At 30.7% G+C, this 21,421-nt stretch overlaps 2 protein-coding genes across 3 annotated transcripts in view; one reads left to right on the forward strand and one right to left on the reverse strand.

Moving 5' to 3' along the window:
- The window catches only part of CNMaR (G-protein coupled receptor), a 109,462-nt gene extending 101,611 nt beyond the window's left edge, over window positions 1–7,851 (reverse strand). Inside the window, exon 1 of the mRNA XM_072543175.1 lies at window positions 7,049–7,851. Coding sequence (XP_072399276.1) covers window positions 7,049–7,837 — 789 coding nt within the window. The 5' untranslated portion in view covers window positions 7,838–7,851. The remainder of the gene's footprint in view (window positions 1–7,048) is intronic.
- LOC140449818 (dynein axonemal heavy chain 1-like) overlaps window positions 1–21,421 on the forward strand; it is a 1,063,244-nt gene that overhangs the window by 504,550 nt on the left and 537,273 nt on the right. The gene's annotated exons all lie outside the window — the stretch shown is intronic.

Here is a 21,421-nt window from a genome sequence, read left to right on the forward strand (position 1 = left end):
TCAAATTTTTCTTATATCTGAACAACCATTATTTATGCAATATAAATTTAAAAACCTTTTTATTGTAATAAAAAATAAGTAAAATTACTATTTGTTATACTAAAAATATTTAATAGTTAACATTATAAAATTGCTTTAATTTAATAAAATATCAAATATCAAACATTTATTCAATTAAAAATTAATTCGTAAAATATTTATATTTAAGAAAAAAATGTGATTTGTAAAGTAAATATGACTTTAGTTTGAAAAAAAAAAACATACAGAAAATCGAAAGGATTCTACAAATTAGATTTTACCTTTAAAAATTACGAAAATTTTCATTTATGGAAATTTTTTTGGAAAATTTTGAGGAAAACTCTACTTGACGCTTCTCAGAATAGTAACAGAAGTGAGCATACAAATTTTCAAATCAATCGGTATAAAAATATCCTAATAAAATCAGTTTGAAAATTGTTACCGAGACCTAAAATGCGCAGGCAAGTGGTATATCTTGGACTATAAGGAAGCGATAAGTGGTTTGACAGCATAATAACTGCTTGTGTAGTCTAGTTTTTTCAGTGATTCTAGGCAACCTATTTGGGTGGAGTTTTGACTTGTTCTTGAATGAATTCAGAATCCAGCAGCCCGCTGAAGTATTGGATTTTTATAATATAATTATTTGACAACCTTTTGTTGGCCAACCACCTAGAGCGGAGTTGAGCCGAAATACATTGATTTCGTATGTTCCGTTTTAAATTCGTTCAATCTGTATATACATACTAGGGATGGCGGTTTTTGATAAAACACCGGTTTTCGGTTATACCGTTTTTTTTTACGGTTTAACCTTGCGGTTTTAACCGGCCAAAAAAACCGGTTTTTGGTTTTTTAATCCAATAGGTTACAAGTTTGCACTTTCAGTTTGCTTCTGTATTTATAAAATAAAATAAAATTTGAATTATTGTTTTGTTTTGAATAATTATATGCTTGGAGAATAATAATTATGATTGGGATCCAAAATAATACCTAACTTAATCCTAATCACCGTAAAAACCTAATAACCGGTTTTTACTTTAAAAATAAAAAAAAACGGGTGTGGCAGTCCAGTGGGACTGCCGGTGGAAGTTACACTTCTATACACGCATTCGCCGTTACAAATTTATTTGGGAGTCAATCTGCACAATCATTACATATGTAATTCTATAGATAAGACATAACAGAAAGAGAAACAGAATTAATAACAACTTACTAACAATGAAGGATTGAATCAATATTTTGAAAATGTATATTTTTATTTTCATATATGTATGAAAGGAGTTGAATGCAAAAATTGTTTTACACATACTCTGCAGTAAAATTCATTGTTTATTTTGTTATTAATGTAATATATTAATATAATAATACAATACAAATTAAACTTCAATATTCATAAGTATTTAAAAATGACAATAATATACATAAAAAAATACACTACAATACAGTGCAACATAATTACATATAATAATACAATACAAATTAAAATTCAATATCCATAAGTATTTAAAAATGACAGTTCTGGATCATACAGTGATTTATTGAGATTATTATTTTGAAATACAAAAGACTAATATAATTATGAACATTTAATAAATAATACAAAACATATCACATAAATAATAATATTAATAAATATTTTATTATATGTATAATATTATAGGTAAATATATCTTTATATAATATATATATATATATATATATATATATATATATATATATATATATATATATATATATAATATTAAATTATATATACAAAAGGAACATTTTTATATTCGAGAGAGGAAGAGAGAGAAAATATATCTTCTGTCTCTCTCTTATTCATTATCTTACATATGTAATGGTTTCACAGATTCACTCCCATACAAATTTCCAACGTGCGCGTATAGAAGTATAACTACAAAAACGATTATAACCGGGACAAAAAAACAACCGATAAAACCGGTTTTTGAGAAATAAAAAAACCGGCAGGTTTTTTCCATCCCTAATACATACAAAACCTGTACTCCAAAAATAAAAAAAAAATGTTATTGTTTTTTTTACAACTCCGTTAATTTTTATGATATCAGGTTCATTCAAAAACCCTTTGAAAGGTAATTTTAAAGGCTATAAAGTCATAATAAATTTAATCTTTTACATCCCTTATTTTTTAAAAGATAATAGGTTAAAGGGCCTTGGTTACATGGTTCCCGCAGTAAAATTTAATTTTCAAACGTTTTTATCTCAGTTATTTTTTATCCTACGAAAATATACAAAGAAGGAAAATCTTTGATAAAAAAACTTAAAAATTTTGTTATCATTTTTTAAGTATATTGAGTATATATGGAGTTATTCTCAAAAGAAAATGAAATTTATAAAAATTTGTAAAATTCTGATTTTTTTAAATCAAATTTTTTTCCAAAAATATGCATTCTAAACCGGTCAAAATTTTTGAGGTCATTACTTATGCTAAAATAAAGAAAGTCTTATAAAGATTAATATAAATTTTAATTTTTGTGGAAATGACGTATGTTTTATCTTTCACTTTTTCCAAAAAAATTCGAAAGTGTCCTCTTATTTTCATCATAACTTGCTTAGTTTTGAGGCTATCAACTTCTTTTAAAGCTCATGTTATAGATATTTCTGAATACTTTGAAAATTGTTCAATAAGTATATTTTATAAAATACATTGTTTTCTCATTATTTAAGCTTAAATATTCAGATTTGAGTACTCGCCGAAAAAAAAAAAATACATTTAATTACCTATAACTCACTTTGAATTAATATTCAAACGTTTTTCAAGCAAGAAATTTATTCAATTTTTTATTAGCTTAAATTTTGGTAATGAACTTTTTTATAAAAACTTTTTTGCATTTTTTTCACAAAAAATCAAAATCTTTGATCTTCAATAACTCAAAAAGTATTAATTTATTTTAATAACTTTATAAGACAAATTTTGTTTAGATTTGGTTGTTCTATCGATTCCTGGAGTTAATTTTAATAAAATAATTCCACCCCCGAGAAGGGGTGGCATCTACCCCCAGGGTAAAAGCTCTAGTTGACATCATGTCACTTTTGTTTTTTATGGTATCCTCTAACTACTTACTAATTTTCATGAATATCGATAAAGGTTCAACGAAATCGGAGTAAAAACCTTCAGTGACTGCACTATTATTTTAGTGCATATTTTAACTATTTTTTGTGTATTTTTGCATGCACAATTTAGGCTTTTTTAAGTGCTTATTTTCCGAGCTCTACTTATTATTCTTTTTTAATCATAAATATAAAGAGAAATTCAACCGTTAAACTTGTGAACCTACTTAGCCCAGTCTGGTTATACAAAAATCATCGATTTCACGGCAATATGTTTCGCAGATATCTGAAGCTTTTAGACATAGGTGGGGGTTACTAGATGACGAATAGATAAAAAGATACTCCTATTTTTACCTTGCGTTTTTTTTAAACAGTAATTTATGGTCAGAATTTGATTTTTTATCTATAAGTGTTTTCCCTTATAATTTAAATAAACAATATTTATACCATTTTTTTATATCAAGAATATCTTTATTTTCCCGTTTTTTCAATTAAAATTGAATAATAATTTACAGAGATATTTGCAAAAAAGCAGTTTTTTGCACTAATTTATAAATTTAATTAATTTTTTTATTAACAAAATAAAACGTTATTAATACATTTCAACATTGAGGAATTACCGTCCTTTAAATTTGTGCGAAATTTCCCCCCGATCGGTCAAATAGTTTAAAAGTTATTCAATTTGTTTATCCCTGGGATTAATTATTTAAACCATTGAACTTGCCCTATGAATGATACTAGACACATTTAACAAATTTCATAGGATTCTTTAAGACTTACACTATCTCAGAAGTTAAATGAATATTGAGTTTTCATCGAAATTATTTACAAAATAAACGTTTGAAAAAGGGGTATGTTTTTTACTTATAAACAATTGTAATAACTTCTATATTTTTCAAGCTACAGACTTGTACGTACAGCCATTAGATAGCTGGTAAAAAACTTACATTTGTTAATTATATCTCCATTGTTTATAAACATTAAAAAGTAAAATTTGCACAAATTTTAAATGAAAATCTAAACTTTATATTGAATTTTATAGCTATAAAATTCATCCAATTTTTCCAAACTTAAAACCTTTCGAAACGAAGTTACTTTCGAAAGATCGACATAGGAAAGTGGAGGGAAAACTGTTTTAGCTCCTCGCTGCAAAATTTAATGTTATGGTTACAGATTTATCATTCAAAAGCTTCAACAGTTCTGTAGAAATTTCATCGGGTCCATTTGCTTTTCCATTTTTAGCGTTTCTTATTGCGTATTTTACTTCTTCTTTTAATATGTCTGGTCCAGTTGCATTGATTATCTGAGTTAAGTTGTTTCTATCGTCTTCAAATAATTCATTCAGGTATTCTGTCCATCTTTTAATTTTATTCTCTAGATCTTTAATAAGATTTCCATCTTTGTCTTTAAGTTTACCTATTTGACATTTCTTTATGCTTCCTGTTATCTCTTTTACTTTTTTGTGCATATTGAACACATCGTACTTTTTCTCATAGGTTTCCATTTCTTCACATTGTTCTTTAATCCACTCCTCTTTGGCTTCTTTTATTCTCTTTTTTATGTGTTTATTTATTTCTTTGTATTTGTCTGGGTAATTCTTCATCTTTCTTCTTTGTTCCATCAAGTCTAGTATATCTTGTGTCATCCACCCCTTATTCTTTGTTGTTGTTTTTGTAAGATGTTTCTTTCCTGCTGTTTGTATAGCTGTATTTATGTACTTTAATTTTTGGTTAACGTTGTTTGTATCGTTAATTTGTTGCTGCACTGAACGGAGGTTTTCATTTATTTCTTCTCCTGTTTCTTGTCGTATATTTTTGTTTCTAAGTTTATTTAAATCTAGTCCCTTTCTGTGTGGTCTTCTAATCTTTTTTGGTCTCGCCTCTATCACAGTAACTACCGGGTTATGATCTGAGCCTATATCGGCTCCTGGGTACGTCTTACTACATTTAACAGCATTATGATACCTCCTTGCTATCATTTGATTTCTCACTATTTTTTCTTTGGTATGTTGTGGAGACGTCCATATATATAACCGTCGAGGAGGTAATTTGAAAAAGGTATTTGTTATTACGATTACGGTATTTGTACACTTTGGCAAAATTGAATCAATCGATCTCCTCTGTCATTTCTGTTTCCAAGCCCATATTTTCCTACTTGTTCTCCTACCTTACCTTGACCCACCTTGGAATTAAGATCGCCCATTATTATGTTAATGTATGGAAAGATTGACTTAATAAGTGAAGACAAACAACCTGCAACAAAAAGGTTCAGACCTGACAGTGAAGTCGAATAAATGAACAAAATTTTAACTTTTAAACCAATGTATGTAAAGAAAATAAAAAAAGTAAAGTTCAATAAACATTGCAAAATTTAGGCAAGTGATGAAAAAATCGACTTATTTTATCAAAGCAGTAAGGCAGTTTAGATTAATATTGTATATCATATTTGTAAGAAAAATAGAATAAAAATCAATATTGTTAATTATAAAAATACAAACAATTATAATTAATATAAGGAATATAATAATATAATGTGTAAAAAATTACCTGAAATTTAATTTATAAAATATATAAGTATTATTACATCATTGATATAAAATGAAAAAACATATGTTGATTTTCCGGGATTTTCCGAGATTTATGGGGGGTGAAAATTATGTCATTATTATTAATACTGCGACAGACTATTCGAGCAAATTAAAAAAAAGTAAGTATTTAGGTTGAATTTCAAATGGACTCAATTTTTCCGAGTTTTCCGATATTTTGCGGCCAGTGAAAACTATGTAGTTATTCATATTTCGACAAGCTACCCCAGAATAAAAAAAAGAGGCTTGCAGCTGCAAAGGAAGCCGAGATAATGTAAATTTTTCCTACGTGTTGCAATTTAAAGTTCCCATGCCAAAAAAAACGGAGCTGAAACAGATATCCTCTCCACTTTCCTATGTCGATCTTTCGAAAGTACCGTCAATTCGAAAAATTAGATAAATTTTATAGCTATAAGTTTCAATATAAAGTTTAGATTTTCATTCAAAATTTGTGCAAATTCTACTTCTTAATATTTATAAACAATGGAGATATGATTTTTTTAAAAATAGTCACTAACTTCGTTCCTATTAGTCATAGAAGGTTTTTTTAGTTTTTAATGTGAGCTTTTTTACCAGCTATCCAATGGTTGTACGTACAATTTTGTAGCTTGAAAAATATAGAAGTTATTACAATTGTTTTTAAGTAAAAAACATACCCCTTTTTCAAACGTTTATTTTGTAAATAAATTCGATGAAAACTCAATATGCATTTAACTTCTAAGATAGTCTAAGTCTTAAAGAATCCTATGAAATTTACTGAATGTGTCTATCATCATGCATAGGGCAAGCTTAATAGTTTAAATAATTAGCCTCAGGGATAAACGAATTAAGTAACTTATAAAATATTTGACTAATCGGGGGAAAATTCCGCTAAAAAGATAGTAATTCCTTGATGTTTAAATGTATTAATACCATTTTATTTTGTTAATAAAAAAATTAATAAAATTTATAAATTAGTGCAAAAAAACTGCTTTTTTGCAAATATCTCTGTAAATTATTTATCAATTTTAATTAAAAAAAACGGGAAAATAAAGATATTCTTGACATAAAAAAATGACATAAATATTGTTTATTTAAAATATAAGGGAAAAAATTTATAGAAGAAAAATCAAATTGTGACCATAAATTATTGCTTAAAAAAAACGCAAGGTAAAACTAGGAGTATCTTTATATTTATTCATCATCTAGTATCCCCCACCTATGTCTTAAAAGCTTCAGATATCTGCGAAACATTTTTCCACCTTTTTTTTTAACCAGACTGGGCTAACTAACAATTTACATTTACATTATAAAAAATCAGTCGTTAACAAAACTTTTGTAAAGATAAATCAATTTAAACTGAAACTTTATAACAAGTTAAAATAACTTCTAACTTACGCGTGAAGAACTTGTTGGATACAAATCAAATTGTCTGGGATTGGATTCATCTGCCATTCTCGTTTGCATGTACTTCCGTAACTTAAACAAACTTCTTGCTATCATAATATTCATCCCCACTATCATTATTACCGGTAACACTAAAGTCATAGCCGTGTCGATGTAGTTAAACACCTTTATGAAATTCATATATTCGGGTTTCAGCTGACACTCATTATCGATGACGTCTGTTATCCAAAATGCGAATATGTAGAGAAGAAATGCAACTAGACTTAGTACTGAAACAATTTTCTTTGCTCTATTTGCTGTACATATGTATGGTTTCTTTAATGGGTATTGTACAGCTATAAATCTTTCTATAGTAAACGCTACAATTAACCAAACGCTAAGAAAAGAGAACACATAGGTCAAGTATATGCAAATCTGGCAAGAACCTTGAATGCTGTATAAATTTATAAAATTGTTCGAGGTGCAGTAGAAAACAAGTAAGCAGAGTAAGTATCCAGAATCAGACAAAGCCAGAGCAGCTAAGTAATAACTAGAACTTCTCAATTTTAAATGCGTACACAATAAAACTATACAGGAAGTTAGATTTCCTAAAAAACCGGTAACTATTATAACTGGTATGTAGTATAAATGTAAAAACTCCATATATGCCGCGAAAGCATACGAACTTTCCACACAACTTTCAATTCCCTCCAAATCACTTGTTTCGTTCATCGAAAAGTATTGTTCTTCTACGTACAGTAACTTTCGAAGAGTTTGGAAGTACACGCGTGGGGAATTCATCTCTGCGCGATGCGGTAACGCCAGAGAGAAACCGCGATGAAAACTGAACGGAAAACTGAAGTTCAAGTTTAGTGTTGAGGCCGGACGCAAGCGTGAAACTGTAGACAGAGTGTTTTCATACTGCAATAAGACTGCATTTCTTTTATTAAATTATTTTATTTGATGAAGCAAAATATTTATAAACGTTTTTTAAATATTCCCACATTTCATTAATAACAAATTATAAATTAATATGCACCTCATATTTTTAGAAAACGTTTTTCGTTTAGAGGAAAACTATTCGTTCGGTTAAAGTGGCGTCTAAATACGAGGCGTTATTTTTGGAGTAATTTATAAATATTAATAACTTTGTTTCTTGCATAATGACATGTAATATAACTACTCAAAATTGTGGCAGTTAATGAGTTACTTGCCCAAACAGTCACTCTAAAGGTATTTTGTAAATTGTAGTCGATTTTTTGAGGCTTTATGTTTAGGATATATTAAACAATACCTAAGATTTTATTAAATTCGGTTATGGCTTTTTATATTCCATAAATAATAGATCGCAAAAAGCCCAGGGTTTTAGAAGTATTTCAAGATACAATTTTAAGGTTATGCTCCTCCTCCTAAGTGCCTTCTCTGTTAAGGTTGGCGATCAATATGGAAAATTTCTCTCTGTTATGGGCTTGATGAATTAATTCATTTCCTCTTGTGTGGGTCCAATCTCTGATGTTACGTAGTCAAGATTTTTTCTTTCGTCCTATGCTCCTTTTACCTTCAATCTTGCCTTCTAATTAATTTATATTTAAATGGGAATAAGCCACAATTAAAGGTTAAAATACGTTTATTGACGTTTCAATTTCCACTTCGGAAATCGTTCTCAAAATACAAACATTAGTAAATTAAACAAATTTTGTTTTTTGTTACTTAGTGAAAAATTCTTCTAATAATTTAATTTTATCTGACTCATCTATATTGACAATTCAGACATACCTTATACATTTTAAAGTAGAAGACTTTAAAATGATATTGCCAATATTGTTGAGTTGCGTTCCTGGGAAGACTTTACTTATAAGATAGTTCATTCGATTACATGAAATCAACTTTAACTTGAGAATATCCGTCAGAAAAGATCATAACATGTAATTCGTCTTTAAAAAGACAAATACATGCCATAATGACAGTAAAATTCTCCTGTTAGTGATTCCATAGTAAATTATAAGGGAAAAACCAGGAAAAAAACCTCATAATACTATCCCGACATGGTAAGTATTTGATCGTGCATTTAGTTTACCTTCAATAAACACCAAATTCCGATTTTATATGTTTGTTATTTAAAAAACATAAATGATGTATTCTCTATATGTTACTGACTTACCAATACTGGTATTTTCCTTTTAATAACTTCCTCTTTCAATATGGGTAACCAGATCCTACTACATTCTGCCGAGGAATTCGCGACACAATTGGTCTCATTTAGCATAATTAGAGCCGCTTCTTTGATTTTTCTCTTTTTACCATCCGTTTCTTTTAGGACTATATTTAAATCATTCCATTGAACCCTATGTTCATTATCCCATGCATGTTTACAGATTTGAGATCTATCAAATTCTCTATTTTTAATATAGGATTGATGTTCACTTATTCTAACATTTAATGGTCTTGATGTTTCACCTAAATAAAACTGATCGCATTCACAAGGTATTTTATAAATGCAATTCTTTGTCCTTTCTTGTTCATTGTTAGGTTTGGTTTTGGACAAGATAGATCTCAACGTGTTTGTTGTTTGGATGTTGTTGAAATGTTGAATTTATTTCCTATCCTTTTAAGCTTTTCCGATAATCCTTTTATGTATGGTATTGTTATTGTTCTCGTATTATTTCTTGCATATGCTGTAGGATCTCGTTCTAAGTTGTTTTGTTCTATTCGATCGATTGTTGAAAATTCCGTATTTATAAACAATAAAGGATAATCATTTTTTAATAAAACAGATGTTAACAAATGTTTTTCCTCCAAGAACGAATTTTCTTTAGAACAAGTAATTTTGGCTCTATCGTATAAGGATTTAATAATTCCCTTTTTAATATTAATATTGTGATTTGATTTGAAATTTAAATATCTGTTGGTGTGTGTTGGTTTTATTTCTATTTTGGTTATCTAAAGTGTGTATACTGTTTTTGTTCTAATAGAATATTAAATTTATTTAAATGTATATCCCTTTGTTTAATACATGAATTTTCATATACTATATGTAAACTAAAAATAATTTGATCAAAATCAGAATTTGATATCATATCTGTTTTATTAAAAAATTATTATCCTTTATCGTTTATAAATAAGGAATTTTCAACAATCGATCGAATATAACAAAACAACTTAGAACAAGATCCTACAGCATATGCAAGGAATAATACGAGGACAATAAAAATACCATACATAAAAGGATTATCGGAAAAGCTTAAAAGGATAGGAAATAAATTCAACATTTCAACAACATTCAAAACAACAAACACGTTGAGATCTATCTTGTCCAAAACCAAACCTAACAATGAACAAGAAAGGACAAAGAATTGCATTTATAAAATACCTTGTGAATGCGATCAGTTTTATTTAGGTGAAACATCAAGACCATTAAATGTTAGAATAAGTGAACATCAATCCTATATTAAAAATAGAGAATTTGATAGATCTCAAATCTGTAAACATGCATGGGATAATGAACATAGGGTTCAATGGAATGATTTAAATATAGTCCTAAAAGAAACGGATGGTAAAAAGAGAAAAATCAAAGAAGCGGCTCTAATTATGCTAAATGAGACCAATTGTGTCGCGAATTCCTCGGCAGAATGTAGTAGGATCTGGTTACCCATATTGAAAGAGGAAGTTATTAAAAGGAAAATACCAGTATTGGTAAGTCAGTAACATATAGAGAATACATCATTTATGTTTTTTAAATAACAAACATATAAAATCGGAATTTGGTGTTTATTGAAGGTAAACTAAATGCACGATCAAATACTTACCATGTCGGGATAGTATTATGAGGTTTTTTTCCTGGTTTTCCCTCATGATTTACTATGGAATCACTAACAGGAGAATTTTACTGTCATAATGGCATGTATTTGTTTTTTTAAAGACGAATTACATGTTATGATCTTTTCTGACGGATATTCTCAAGTTAAAGTTGATTTCATGTAATCGAATGAACTATCTTATAAGTAAAGTCGTCCCAGGAACGCAACTCAACAATATTGGCAATATCATTTTAAAGTCTTCTACTTTAAAATGTATAAGGTATGTCTGAATTGTCAATATAGATGAGTCAGATAAAATTAAATTATTAGAAGAATTTTTCACTAAGTAACAAAAAACAAAATTTGTTTAATTTACTAATGTTTGTATTTTGAGAACGATTTCCGAAGTGGAAATTGAAACGTCAATAAACGTATTTTAACCTTTAATTGTGGCTTATTCCCATTTAAATATAAATTAATTTAAAATGCCACAAGAAAATAGCTTCAGAACAATATTGCCATCTAATATTACCTAGAGCTGCTCAAATTCCTTATGGTGCATTATGTGTCCTAGATATGACGTCTTTCTAATTTTGATAATATTTACCAGATGAGGGCGTGTGTTCATTGCTCTAAGTACTTCTTCATTCGTAGTTTTGCTGGTCCAGCTTATTCTTAGCATTCGGCGGTACATCCACATTTCAAATAAATTTAATTTGTTGACGTCATACTGTTTTAATGTCCAGGTCTCACAGCCAAATAGTAATAGAGACCACATATAACACTTTACTGTTCTCAATCTTATTGAAACTAATAGCTTGGGGTTACAGAGCATTTTACGCATATTCATTAAACCAGATCTTGCTATATCAATGCTTTAATTTCTTTTGACTGGTCTAGTTGACTATTTAGTTCTCTGCCCAGGTAGATGAAGCATTAGGAACTCTGAAGGGTAATACCATTTATTTGTATGTTAGGTGTAACTTGTTTATGAGGGTTTATGTGGAATATCAAAATTTTGGTTGTGGAAAAAGTAATGTCCAAGCCCAGCCTGTTAATGGGGTCATGCCGTGTATTAAGTGAATAAAAAATAAATAAATAAATAAAATAAATTTCTTACTAAAAAACAGTTTGAAAAAGAGCTGACTTTTTAGCTTATAAACATTTACAATAACTTTGACATTTTTTTATGTCACACGCCTGTAGGTAGGCTAAATAAAAAGTTGTTAAAAAAAAATTTTCAAAAAAAAATTGAACTTTCTATGCCCAATAGGAAACAAGATGGCATTTTCTTTCTTGACACCATATTTTTATTGTTTATTAACACTAAGAACTGAAACTTAAACAGATTGAAAATAAAGACCTAAGTTCTGTGATCTAGACTTTTATTTGAACCATTATTCTCTAGATTGTATAAGAAATGTTTCGTAGGAAAAAATATTTTTTTTCCTTTTTAAGATCGGCAAAAACAAACATATCCGACACCCTCATTAGGGTAAAAGGAAGGGGAGAAAGAAAGAAACACCTGGTACCTAGTTCACATAATAGGAAATTCTTCTTGTTCTTCCTTCTTGTATGTAGGCTTTAAAGCCTATTTCTTCTATTATATTAGCCTCCTAAATTGTTTAAATTATCGTACCATCTTTTTCTTGGTCTGCAAATACTTCTTCATCCATTTGGTGACATCTTTTGCTATTTGTACAATCCTATACTCTGTCATTCTACTAATGTGTTCGTTCCACTTCTGTTTTCGGTTTATCACCCATCCATTTATGTCTTCTATATTGCATGCTTTTCTCATGCATGCATGCATGTTTTCGCTTCTCTCACTATCCAACAGACTTTTTCTTGAAATTCGTCGGAGTATTTTCATCGCTGTTGTTTCTAGTAGTCGTTTTGTTTTAAATGTGTCAGGTCTTGTCTCCGCCGTGTATGTTAATATAGGTCTAATTGCTGCTTTATAGATTCTTGTTTTTATGTCTTGTCTTAGATGTTTGTTCTTCCAGATTGTGTCATTAAGAGATCCCGCCGCTTTGCTTGCTTTTAAGCTTTGTTGTCGTACTTCTTCTTTAACGACTCCGTAACTAGTTATATCTGTTCCCGGATATCTAAACATTGCTTACTGCTTTATTATCTTCCCATCAATTTCGATTTTACATCGTAGTGGGTATTTAGATGTTGTCATACATTTGGTTTTTTCTGCTGATATTATCATATTGTATTTCTTGGCTGTTGTATTGAAGATGTTTGTTAATCTTTGGAGCTCGTCATCCTGTCTGACTCCGCTTTATACTGGTATACATTATGTTAGTTTTCAATTTATCTTTGCATGGATTCGATTATTTAAGTAAATGCCTTCGATGGTTTGTATAATACTGATTGGTATGCTTTTATACAGTAGGTGTATGACGTCTTCGACTTGGATCTGATCGAAAGCCTTTGTCAGGTCTACAAAACTTAGATTTACTAGTTTATTGTACTTAATGACCTTTTCTGTGATTTGTCTTAGTACAAATACGACGTCTACACAGGATCTTCCGGATCTGAATCCTTGTTGTTGTCTTATTTATCTCCTTTCTTGTAAATTGGTATCATTATGCTTTGTCTCTATGCTTCTGGTCCTGGTGACTTTCTATTTTTAAGTAAATTTATGGCTATCCCTACTTCCTGAAAACTGATATCTATTTAGTGTCTTAATTCAGGTACGTTATTATATTGATTATTATTTTCCTTTCCTTTGAACAGTTCCGTCAGGTATCTTTCCCATTCGTTTACTGGTATGTTATTGTATTCCTGCCATTCTGCCATTTCTTTTCGTTGGTTTCTTATGAATCTCCATATTTGTTTTTGTGTACCGTAGAAGTCGCTTTCCATCGTTTTTGTAAACTGTTCTCAGTGTTCATTTTTTGTTCTTCTTACCAACAGCTTTGTTTCATTTCGTATTGTTCTATAGGTGTCTCGGGATTCTGGACGTTTTAAACTTCGTGTAGGCCTCTTGTTTTGTTTACATTACTGTTTTATTTATTTTCTGAACCATGGTATACTGTTGTTGTTTTTTTTTTTGTTCAGTATGACTTTGCTTTTTTCTAGATCTTCTGTTGCTGTTTCTTCAATGTTGTTTTTAATTTTCTCCCAGCTCGCGTTTATATCTTAAATGTCGTCTATTTGTTTTATAATGGGAAATGATAAATATAACTTTATAAGGCTATTATTGGATGAAAATATAGAGGGCCGTAGAGGTATAGAGAGAAGAGCAATATCATAGTTTTGCAATATGATCTTTTGGACAGGCATAAATGTTCAACAAAAACTATAGTGATGGCGAAGTAATAGAGTGCTCTAAAAAAACAATATACTCAGTTATTCAAAAGTATGAATCCTCCCTTTGCACAAACATACACACATATCGTTGCCTGGCATGAATAACGGCATAACTAAAAAATTACTAAAATCGAGTTATATAGGTAAAATGTTCCAAAATCCAATATATTTTATCGTGAATAAAGCAGCAAGGCGTAGTTCTACTTTAAGCCACGTAGCGCGCATATGTCGTTATATTGCAAATTAGTGATCAGCTATATTTTATTTTTATCTCATGACTGATATTTTATCATTTATGTTGATTTTATTTTACTTTTCAGACTTAAATATGGCATATAGAGGTAAACTGATGGTAAAAATGTTAGAAGAACTAAGTCAGTGAGAAGATAGTAGGGAAAATGACGATACTAATACTATACTTACTCCAGTCACGAGTCCAAGTAGGTCAAGGCCTAAAAGAACTGTCTTACAATCACTCAATACCATTGAGAACAATAATAATGAAGACATTCTTTCAGATAATGAGATGTCGCAGTGCTCCGACGATAGTATCAAAGATCCAAATTATGTGGTTTCTAGCGATCAAGAAAAAAATAAACCCAAATTCGTGAACTTACTACACAATAGCCCGCAACAAATCAGATCTCGAAGTTCTTCATCTTCTTCATCGGGGTCATCATCTTCATCTTCTTCATCGGGGTCATCTTCTTCATCGGGTTCATCAACTTCATCTAATAGTTCTAGTTCAAGAATACCTATTACGAAAGGTCGCAAAAGAAAATTAAATCCAATTAAGTGGAAACGTGCAGAAGCAAAACGATTAAGAAATTTGGGAAAATCGTATAAGCCTAATTCGAAGACTAAACAGGAAATGCCAGACAGAAAGTTAAAGAAACCGTGCAAAGAAACTTGCAAATTTAACTGCATCTAAAATGTTTCGGAGGAAGACCGTCAATTAGTTTCCAATAATTACTGGGATATGGTGGACCTTCACAGGCAGCGTGAATTTATAATGAGGCACATAACAAAGATTTTACCCCGATATTCTTACAAAATCCACAAGAGTAATCGCGGTAATAATTTTGCATTTTCGTTGACTGTTGGCCACACCAAAATCAGGGTTTGCAGATTGTTCTTCCGGTCAACGTTGGATATATCTGATAGAGCCATCCGTACTGTCATTGACAAATGCTCACAAAATGAAACCGGTGTATTATCTACTGACAAACGGGACAAACACGGCAAACATAAATGTGTAGATGAATCCATAAAAGAAAGTATACGCAAACATATACAATCGATACCAAAACTTGAGAGCCATTATTGCAGGGCCAGTACGAGTAGAGAATATATTGACGGAAGCAATTCTATTACAAGTTTACACCAAGACTATGTCGCTGATTGTAAAGCGCGGGGGCAACCGTTTGGAAATTATATTATGTACAATCGTATCTTTAACCTTGAATTTAATGTAGCTTTCCATAATCCAAAGAAAGACCAGTGTGAAGACTGCGAAGGATTTAAAAATTCGACAGGGGACGTGAGAGAACAACTAAGACGGAGTTTTGAATTACATTTAAAAGAAAAGGATCTATCCAGAGCCGAAAAAGAAAACGATAAAAAGAATACCGAACCTCATATCATTGTTGCTGTGTACGATTTACAGGCTACACTTCCATGCCCACGGAGAGATATATCTACATTTTACTATGTATCTAAAATAAATGCCTACAATTTATTTACAATTTAAAATCTGGTGAGGCAGATTGTTTTGTATGGCACGAAATTAAAGGAAAACGTGGAGCAATAGAGATTGGTACATGTGTATATAAATATTTAGAAAATCTAAAACCCAAAGCTAATGATATAGGGCGAAAGTTAGATATAATCTTCTACTCGGACAATTGCTGTGGTCAAAATAAAAATCATTATATTATTGCTTTATATATATACGCTGTTCAGTATTTCGATCACATCAATTCTATTCAACATAAATTTCTGATTAAAGGACACACCCAAAATGAAGGGGACAGTACTCATTCGGTTATCGAAAAATGTGTCCAAAAATCTCTTAAATCCGGACCAATTTATACTTCGGATCAGTATGTCAATATAATTCAATATAATATAAAGAATGTATAAAGAATGTATAAAGAATGTATAAAGTATGTCAATATAATATAAAGAAAATTGTTTTCAGTATAAAACTTCATTTGAAGCGCAATCTTTTAAACAAGTTAAAATTGATATTACAAGAACAAGGCAAGTAAGAAATAATGCGGCCAAACCGATATTATAGAAAGTTTACAAACAAAAGGTTACAATATGCGAAAAGAAAAAGAAGGGATTATTGGAATTAGTTAGAAAAAATACTATTCCTAGATTCTACAGTTCATTTTATACAAATTTATAAGACTCATTTTTAAAAAGCTATTTCTTTAGAGTTAAATGAAATTGGATAAGTTTTGATTTTAGTTACATACCTATCTTGTAATTTTTTAAAACATATTCTTGTTTTTTATTTGAATTATTTTCTTGAATGTACTGTTACGTTTTGTTATTTCATAAATTAAAACTACATGACACTTTGTTATGTATTTATTTCTGAAAAATTTGGATATGCAATTTAGTGAACAATTTTTGGTGAACATTGGCGTAAGTCAAAATTTTTTAATTTTTTTAAATTTTTGAAACATACCTGCTTAAAGCAACCCATTTTAACATATGTCAAATTAAAGTTCATAATATAAGCTATCAAGTATTTTAGCCATACCACCATATCAATGTTTTATTAATATGCTAGTAATCATTACAGTTTGAGTAACTTTCCTGTTGCAATTATGCAAAACGATGTTTTTTTAGTTATGTCACTATTCTTGCCAAGCGACGATATACTCTCACAAAATGTGTATAAGTCCAGTATTATTCAAAAGTACGAATGACTTGAATTATTATGTGATACTTTTCCTTCCACCTAAAAATATATTAATACTGAACCATACATCAAAAAATATTCGATAATAAATTTTAATAAGGCGGCTGTTTTTTATGCATTAGAGAGTATTTCATTTCATATTTCATAAAAGTCTTTTAACATATAAATGATATTTTTCCAATATATTTGACTTTTCGTTTACTAAACTGTCAAGATTCGTATTTTCTTTTCAGCTACTTCTTCAATATTGGTAAACAAATTTCATTACGCTTCTCTATAGAGTTTGCAAAGCTTATTGTGTAGCTATTATTGTCTATTTATTCTAACATTTAATAGTCATTTTCAGGTTTCATTCAAATAACAGTTTTCGCATTTACGAGATACTTTATAAATACAATTTCTATACATACAATATAATTTATATTGTATCTTAAATAAAAATAGACATCTTAATAATATTCATTCGTAAGTTGGTGTAAACGCAATTTTTTTTTTCTTTAAATTAACGTGCATGTGACATCTATGGTCATTAGCACGAGTTACGATTTACATGGTAATATCATATTAATTACAAAATAATGTAGCTTACATTAACATTCAACCTAAAGTAGTAGTTTACAAAAAGATTTAACATAAAGAGAAAATAATAAAAACTTATAACATTTATATTTTCTTGAGCAGTTGACTTTTCTCGAGGAATTTAATAACCTTGTTGATTTGGTCTGTGCTGTTTAGGACCTCTTTGATGTTGTTAGTACTGATATCGAGCTGTTGGCGTATTTTGGCATAAAAAGGGCATTCGATAAGTATATGCCTGATTCGGAGAGTCGTATTGCAGTGCTGACATTTTGGTTGTGGAGATGATGTCTTCAAGTAGCCATGAGTTAGACGGGTATGTCCTATACGCAATCTCCGTATGATTGCCATATTTTTTCGAGATAAACTGGTATAGGTAAGAAGGTTCACTGAGGGTTTAATTTCATGCAGCGCTGAAGTAACATTATTCCAGTGAATCTGCCAGGTGGATAGATTCAGCTTCTTCAGTCTAGCTTTGAGATCGTTGCAAATTTGTATATTCATAATGGTGTCCGTGGATGATGCGGCTTTTTTGGCAAGGCAATCAGCTTTTTCGTTACCACTAATTCCAACATGGGATGGTACCCATATCAGAGTGATAGTTGTATTTTGGTTTATAAGAAGCTGATATGTGTCATGAATATCTTGGACGATAGGATGGTTGGTGGATATAGCATTAATGGAGTGTATAGAGGAAAGTGAATCAGAGCATATGGCTATGTGTGTATTTGGATATTGTTGGGCATATTTTAAAGCATGTGAGATAGCTAGTAGTTCACCAGTGTGGATGCTACACCAAGGAGAAATTTTAGATAGTTTGATAGGCTGTTGTACAGTGGTTACAGAATATCCAACACCACTTTCAGTCTTTGACGCGTCAGTGTAAAGAACTATGTTATATTTATTTTTGTTTATAAGTTCTAGAAAGAGAATTCTTAATGTACTAATACTGGTATTTTCTTTGTTAAACTTGGTGAGGGAAATATCATGATGTGGGAGTATGTTGGTCCAATAGGGATTATTGGAAAAAGGTAGAGTTCTGGTTTCAGACAAATTTATATCTTTTAGTAACGGTTGTAGAAGACTAGGAATAGGATTTATAATTAAGTTACATGAAGGGTTGTTATGGGGCTGGTGTGATGATATAATTAAATTATATACTGGATTGGACGGATTGGAAGAAATTGTAACAGCATAGGAGAGAAGAAGATTTTTTCGCCTAAGCCACAGAGGAGGTTTATTAGCTTCACAGTAAAGACTATCTGCCGGACTAGAACGGAATGCTCCAAGACATAAACGAATAGCTGTGTTGTGTACTGTATTTAGTGAATTTAAGATTGATTTAGTACCAGACATATAGACAAAACATCCATAGTCTAGCTTGGAGCGGATAAGTGATCTGTAAACTTTCAGTAACGTGGTTTCTTCCGCGCCCCAATGATAATGTGAGAGTGTTTTGATTATATTTAACCTTTTTAGGCAAACTCCTTTAAGTTCCTGTATATGTTGTTTCCAGGTTAATCTTGAATCAAATATCAGCCCTAATATTTTGCAATTATCAACAACCGGTAATTTGATGTTGTTGATAATGATTTCAGGATCAAAAGAACTCATTCTTTTGCTAAATTTAATTACTTTGGATTTAGAGTGGGAGAGGGTAAGTCCTAGAGAAGCTACTTTGTTTTGTAGGTCATTTACTCCCAATTGTAGAATTTTACTAGTAGTTGCGTTGGATTTACCATGACAGTATATTATTAGGTCATCGGCATATAATACGCATTTGATTGGTGGAGCTATATTTTCACTTAACTTGCTAATCGAAAGAATAAATAAGGATGTGCTTAAAACTGAACCTTGAGGAACTCCATCATGTTGGATGTGTGGAGAAGAAAGAAAGTTATTGACAGAAACCCTGAACGATCTAGATGTTAGGAAGTTTTTGATAAATGCGTATATGTTGCCAGTAAGGTTACATTCAAAAAGTTTGTCAAGAATTGCATTTCTAGAGATGGTATCAAATGCGCCTTCTATATCAAAGATAGTTGCTATCAAATCTTGCTTGCAATTTATTGAAGCGCAATTTGTTTTGCTCTCAGGTTTAAAACAGTTTTTGTAAGGATTTAGACAACGGTTTTTTGTGAAACTTTCACAAAGTGTGTGATAAGTTACAAACTGCAATTGTAGGTTATCTGTTAATTAATTTAATTAAGGTAAAAGATGAGATTTGTAAGATATACAGCAAAAATATTGAATATAACAAAAACTTGTATAATTACGCTTTAATCACTATTTAATTACTATAAGCGATAGAAAAATTAGCAAACAGGAGTACAGTCAAATATTCTTCGACGTTCCCGGCATGTGCAGACGATCTCCTCCTGCTCAGTCCTAATCTCTTTTGGACTGTGGTGACACCATCAGGCCTTTACAGTTTTTTCACGATTTCTCTCCATCCTTCTCTGTCCTGGATTAGTTGTTCGGCTTCATGTAACCCTTGGTTAATCAATAATTTTGTTTGATCTACCCAACAGCTTCTAGATCTTCCCCTAGGTCTCTTGCCTTCAACTCTACCCTCGACAATCAGTTTTTCCATCGTACCTGTTCTTTTAGCAATGTATCCAAAATACTGCAAATATCTCTGTTGTAGTTGTCTCAGCAATCTATTATTTACTTTAAGTTGTTCTAATATCGATACGTTAGTGCGATGATCAATCCAGGATATTCTTAACATGCGGCGGTATACCCACATTTCAACAGCGTCTAGTTTATTTTTATCCGCTTTCTTTTAGGTCCACCTAATGGTGCTTTCGGATGCATATGTGGCTATGGAAAAAACTGAGTGCCCTTACCAGCCTTAGTTTTGTGTGATTGTTTTACTAGAATGTTTAAAAATTGATACCAATTTCATCATAGCTATTCTAGCAATAGTCAACCTACGTATCTCTCTATCACTCCCTCCGTCATTTGTTATTAGGGACCTTAGGTATATGAAACTGTTTACTACTTCAAAGCCCCCAATTTCTTTAATGTGTTGAAGATTATTTCGAGCTCTGTCTACTATCATCATCTTTGTCTTACTCCTATTTAGCTTTAGTCCATATGTTTTGCTTTTCTCCTCTAGACATCTCATTATGTCTTCCATTTCTTCTTGATTTGTCGCGATTATTAAAGTGTCATCAGCATATCTTAAGTTACTGATTTTTTGACCTCCTACTGATATTCCACCCTTCTATCCGTCTAGTACCTTTCGCATAATGTGTTCGCTGTAGATATTAAACAGAGTTGGCGAGATTATGCATCCCTGCCTGACATCTGCCTCTGTTCTGAACTGATCGGAATGGGTGATGTTTATTTTTATTCTGCACTTATTATTTTCATATAGACTTCTAATTAAATGAATTGAGTGGTGGGGTGTTCTCATTTCCGCTAGTATGGACTAGAGCTGCTGCCATAGGCCTTTGTGTAATCCACAAAGCACATAGGAGTATTGAATTCATGAGTTTTTTCGATTAGCTTTCTGATATTAAGGATGTGTTCTCTTGTGCCTTTTCCTGGGACAAATTCCGCTTGTTTTGCTGATATCTGAGGCAATAGAAAAGCTTTTAGTTTTTCATGTACTACATGAAGTATGACCTTGCTTGCATGGGATATTAGGGTTAGTGTTCTGTAGTTGCTGCAATATAGCGGAGTTCCTTTTTTGAATATAGGGATGAAAGTGGATGTTGTCCAGTCGTTGGGCCACTTACCGGTTTCCCA

This window comes from Diabrotica undecimpunctata, chromosome 9 (genome assembly GCF_040954645.1).
Source record: "Diabrotica undecimpunctata isolate CICGRU chromosome 9, icDiaUnde3, whole genome shotgun sequence".
Classification (NCBI taxonomy): domain Eukaryota; kingdom Metazoa; phylum Arthropoda; class Insecta; order Coleoptera; family Chrysomelidae; genus Diabrotica; species Diabrotica undecimpunctata.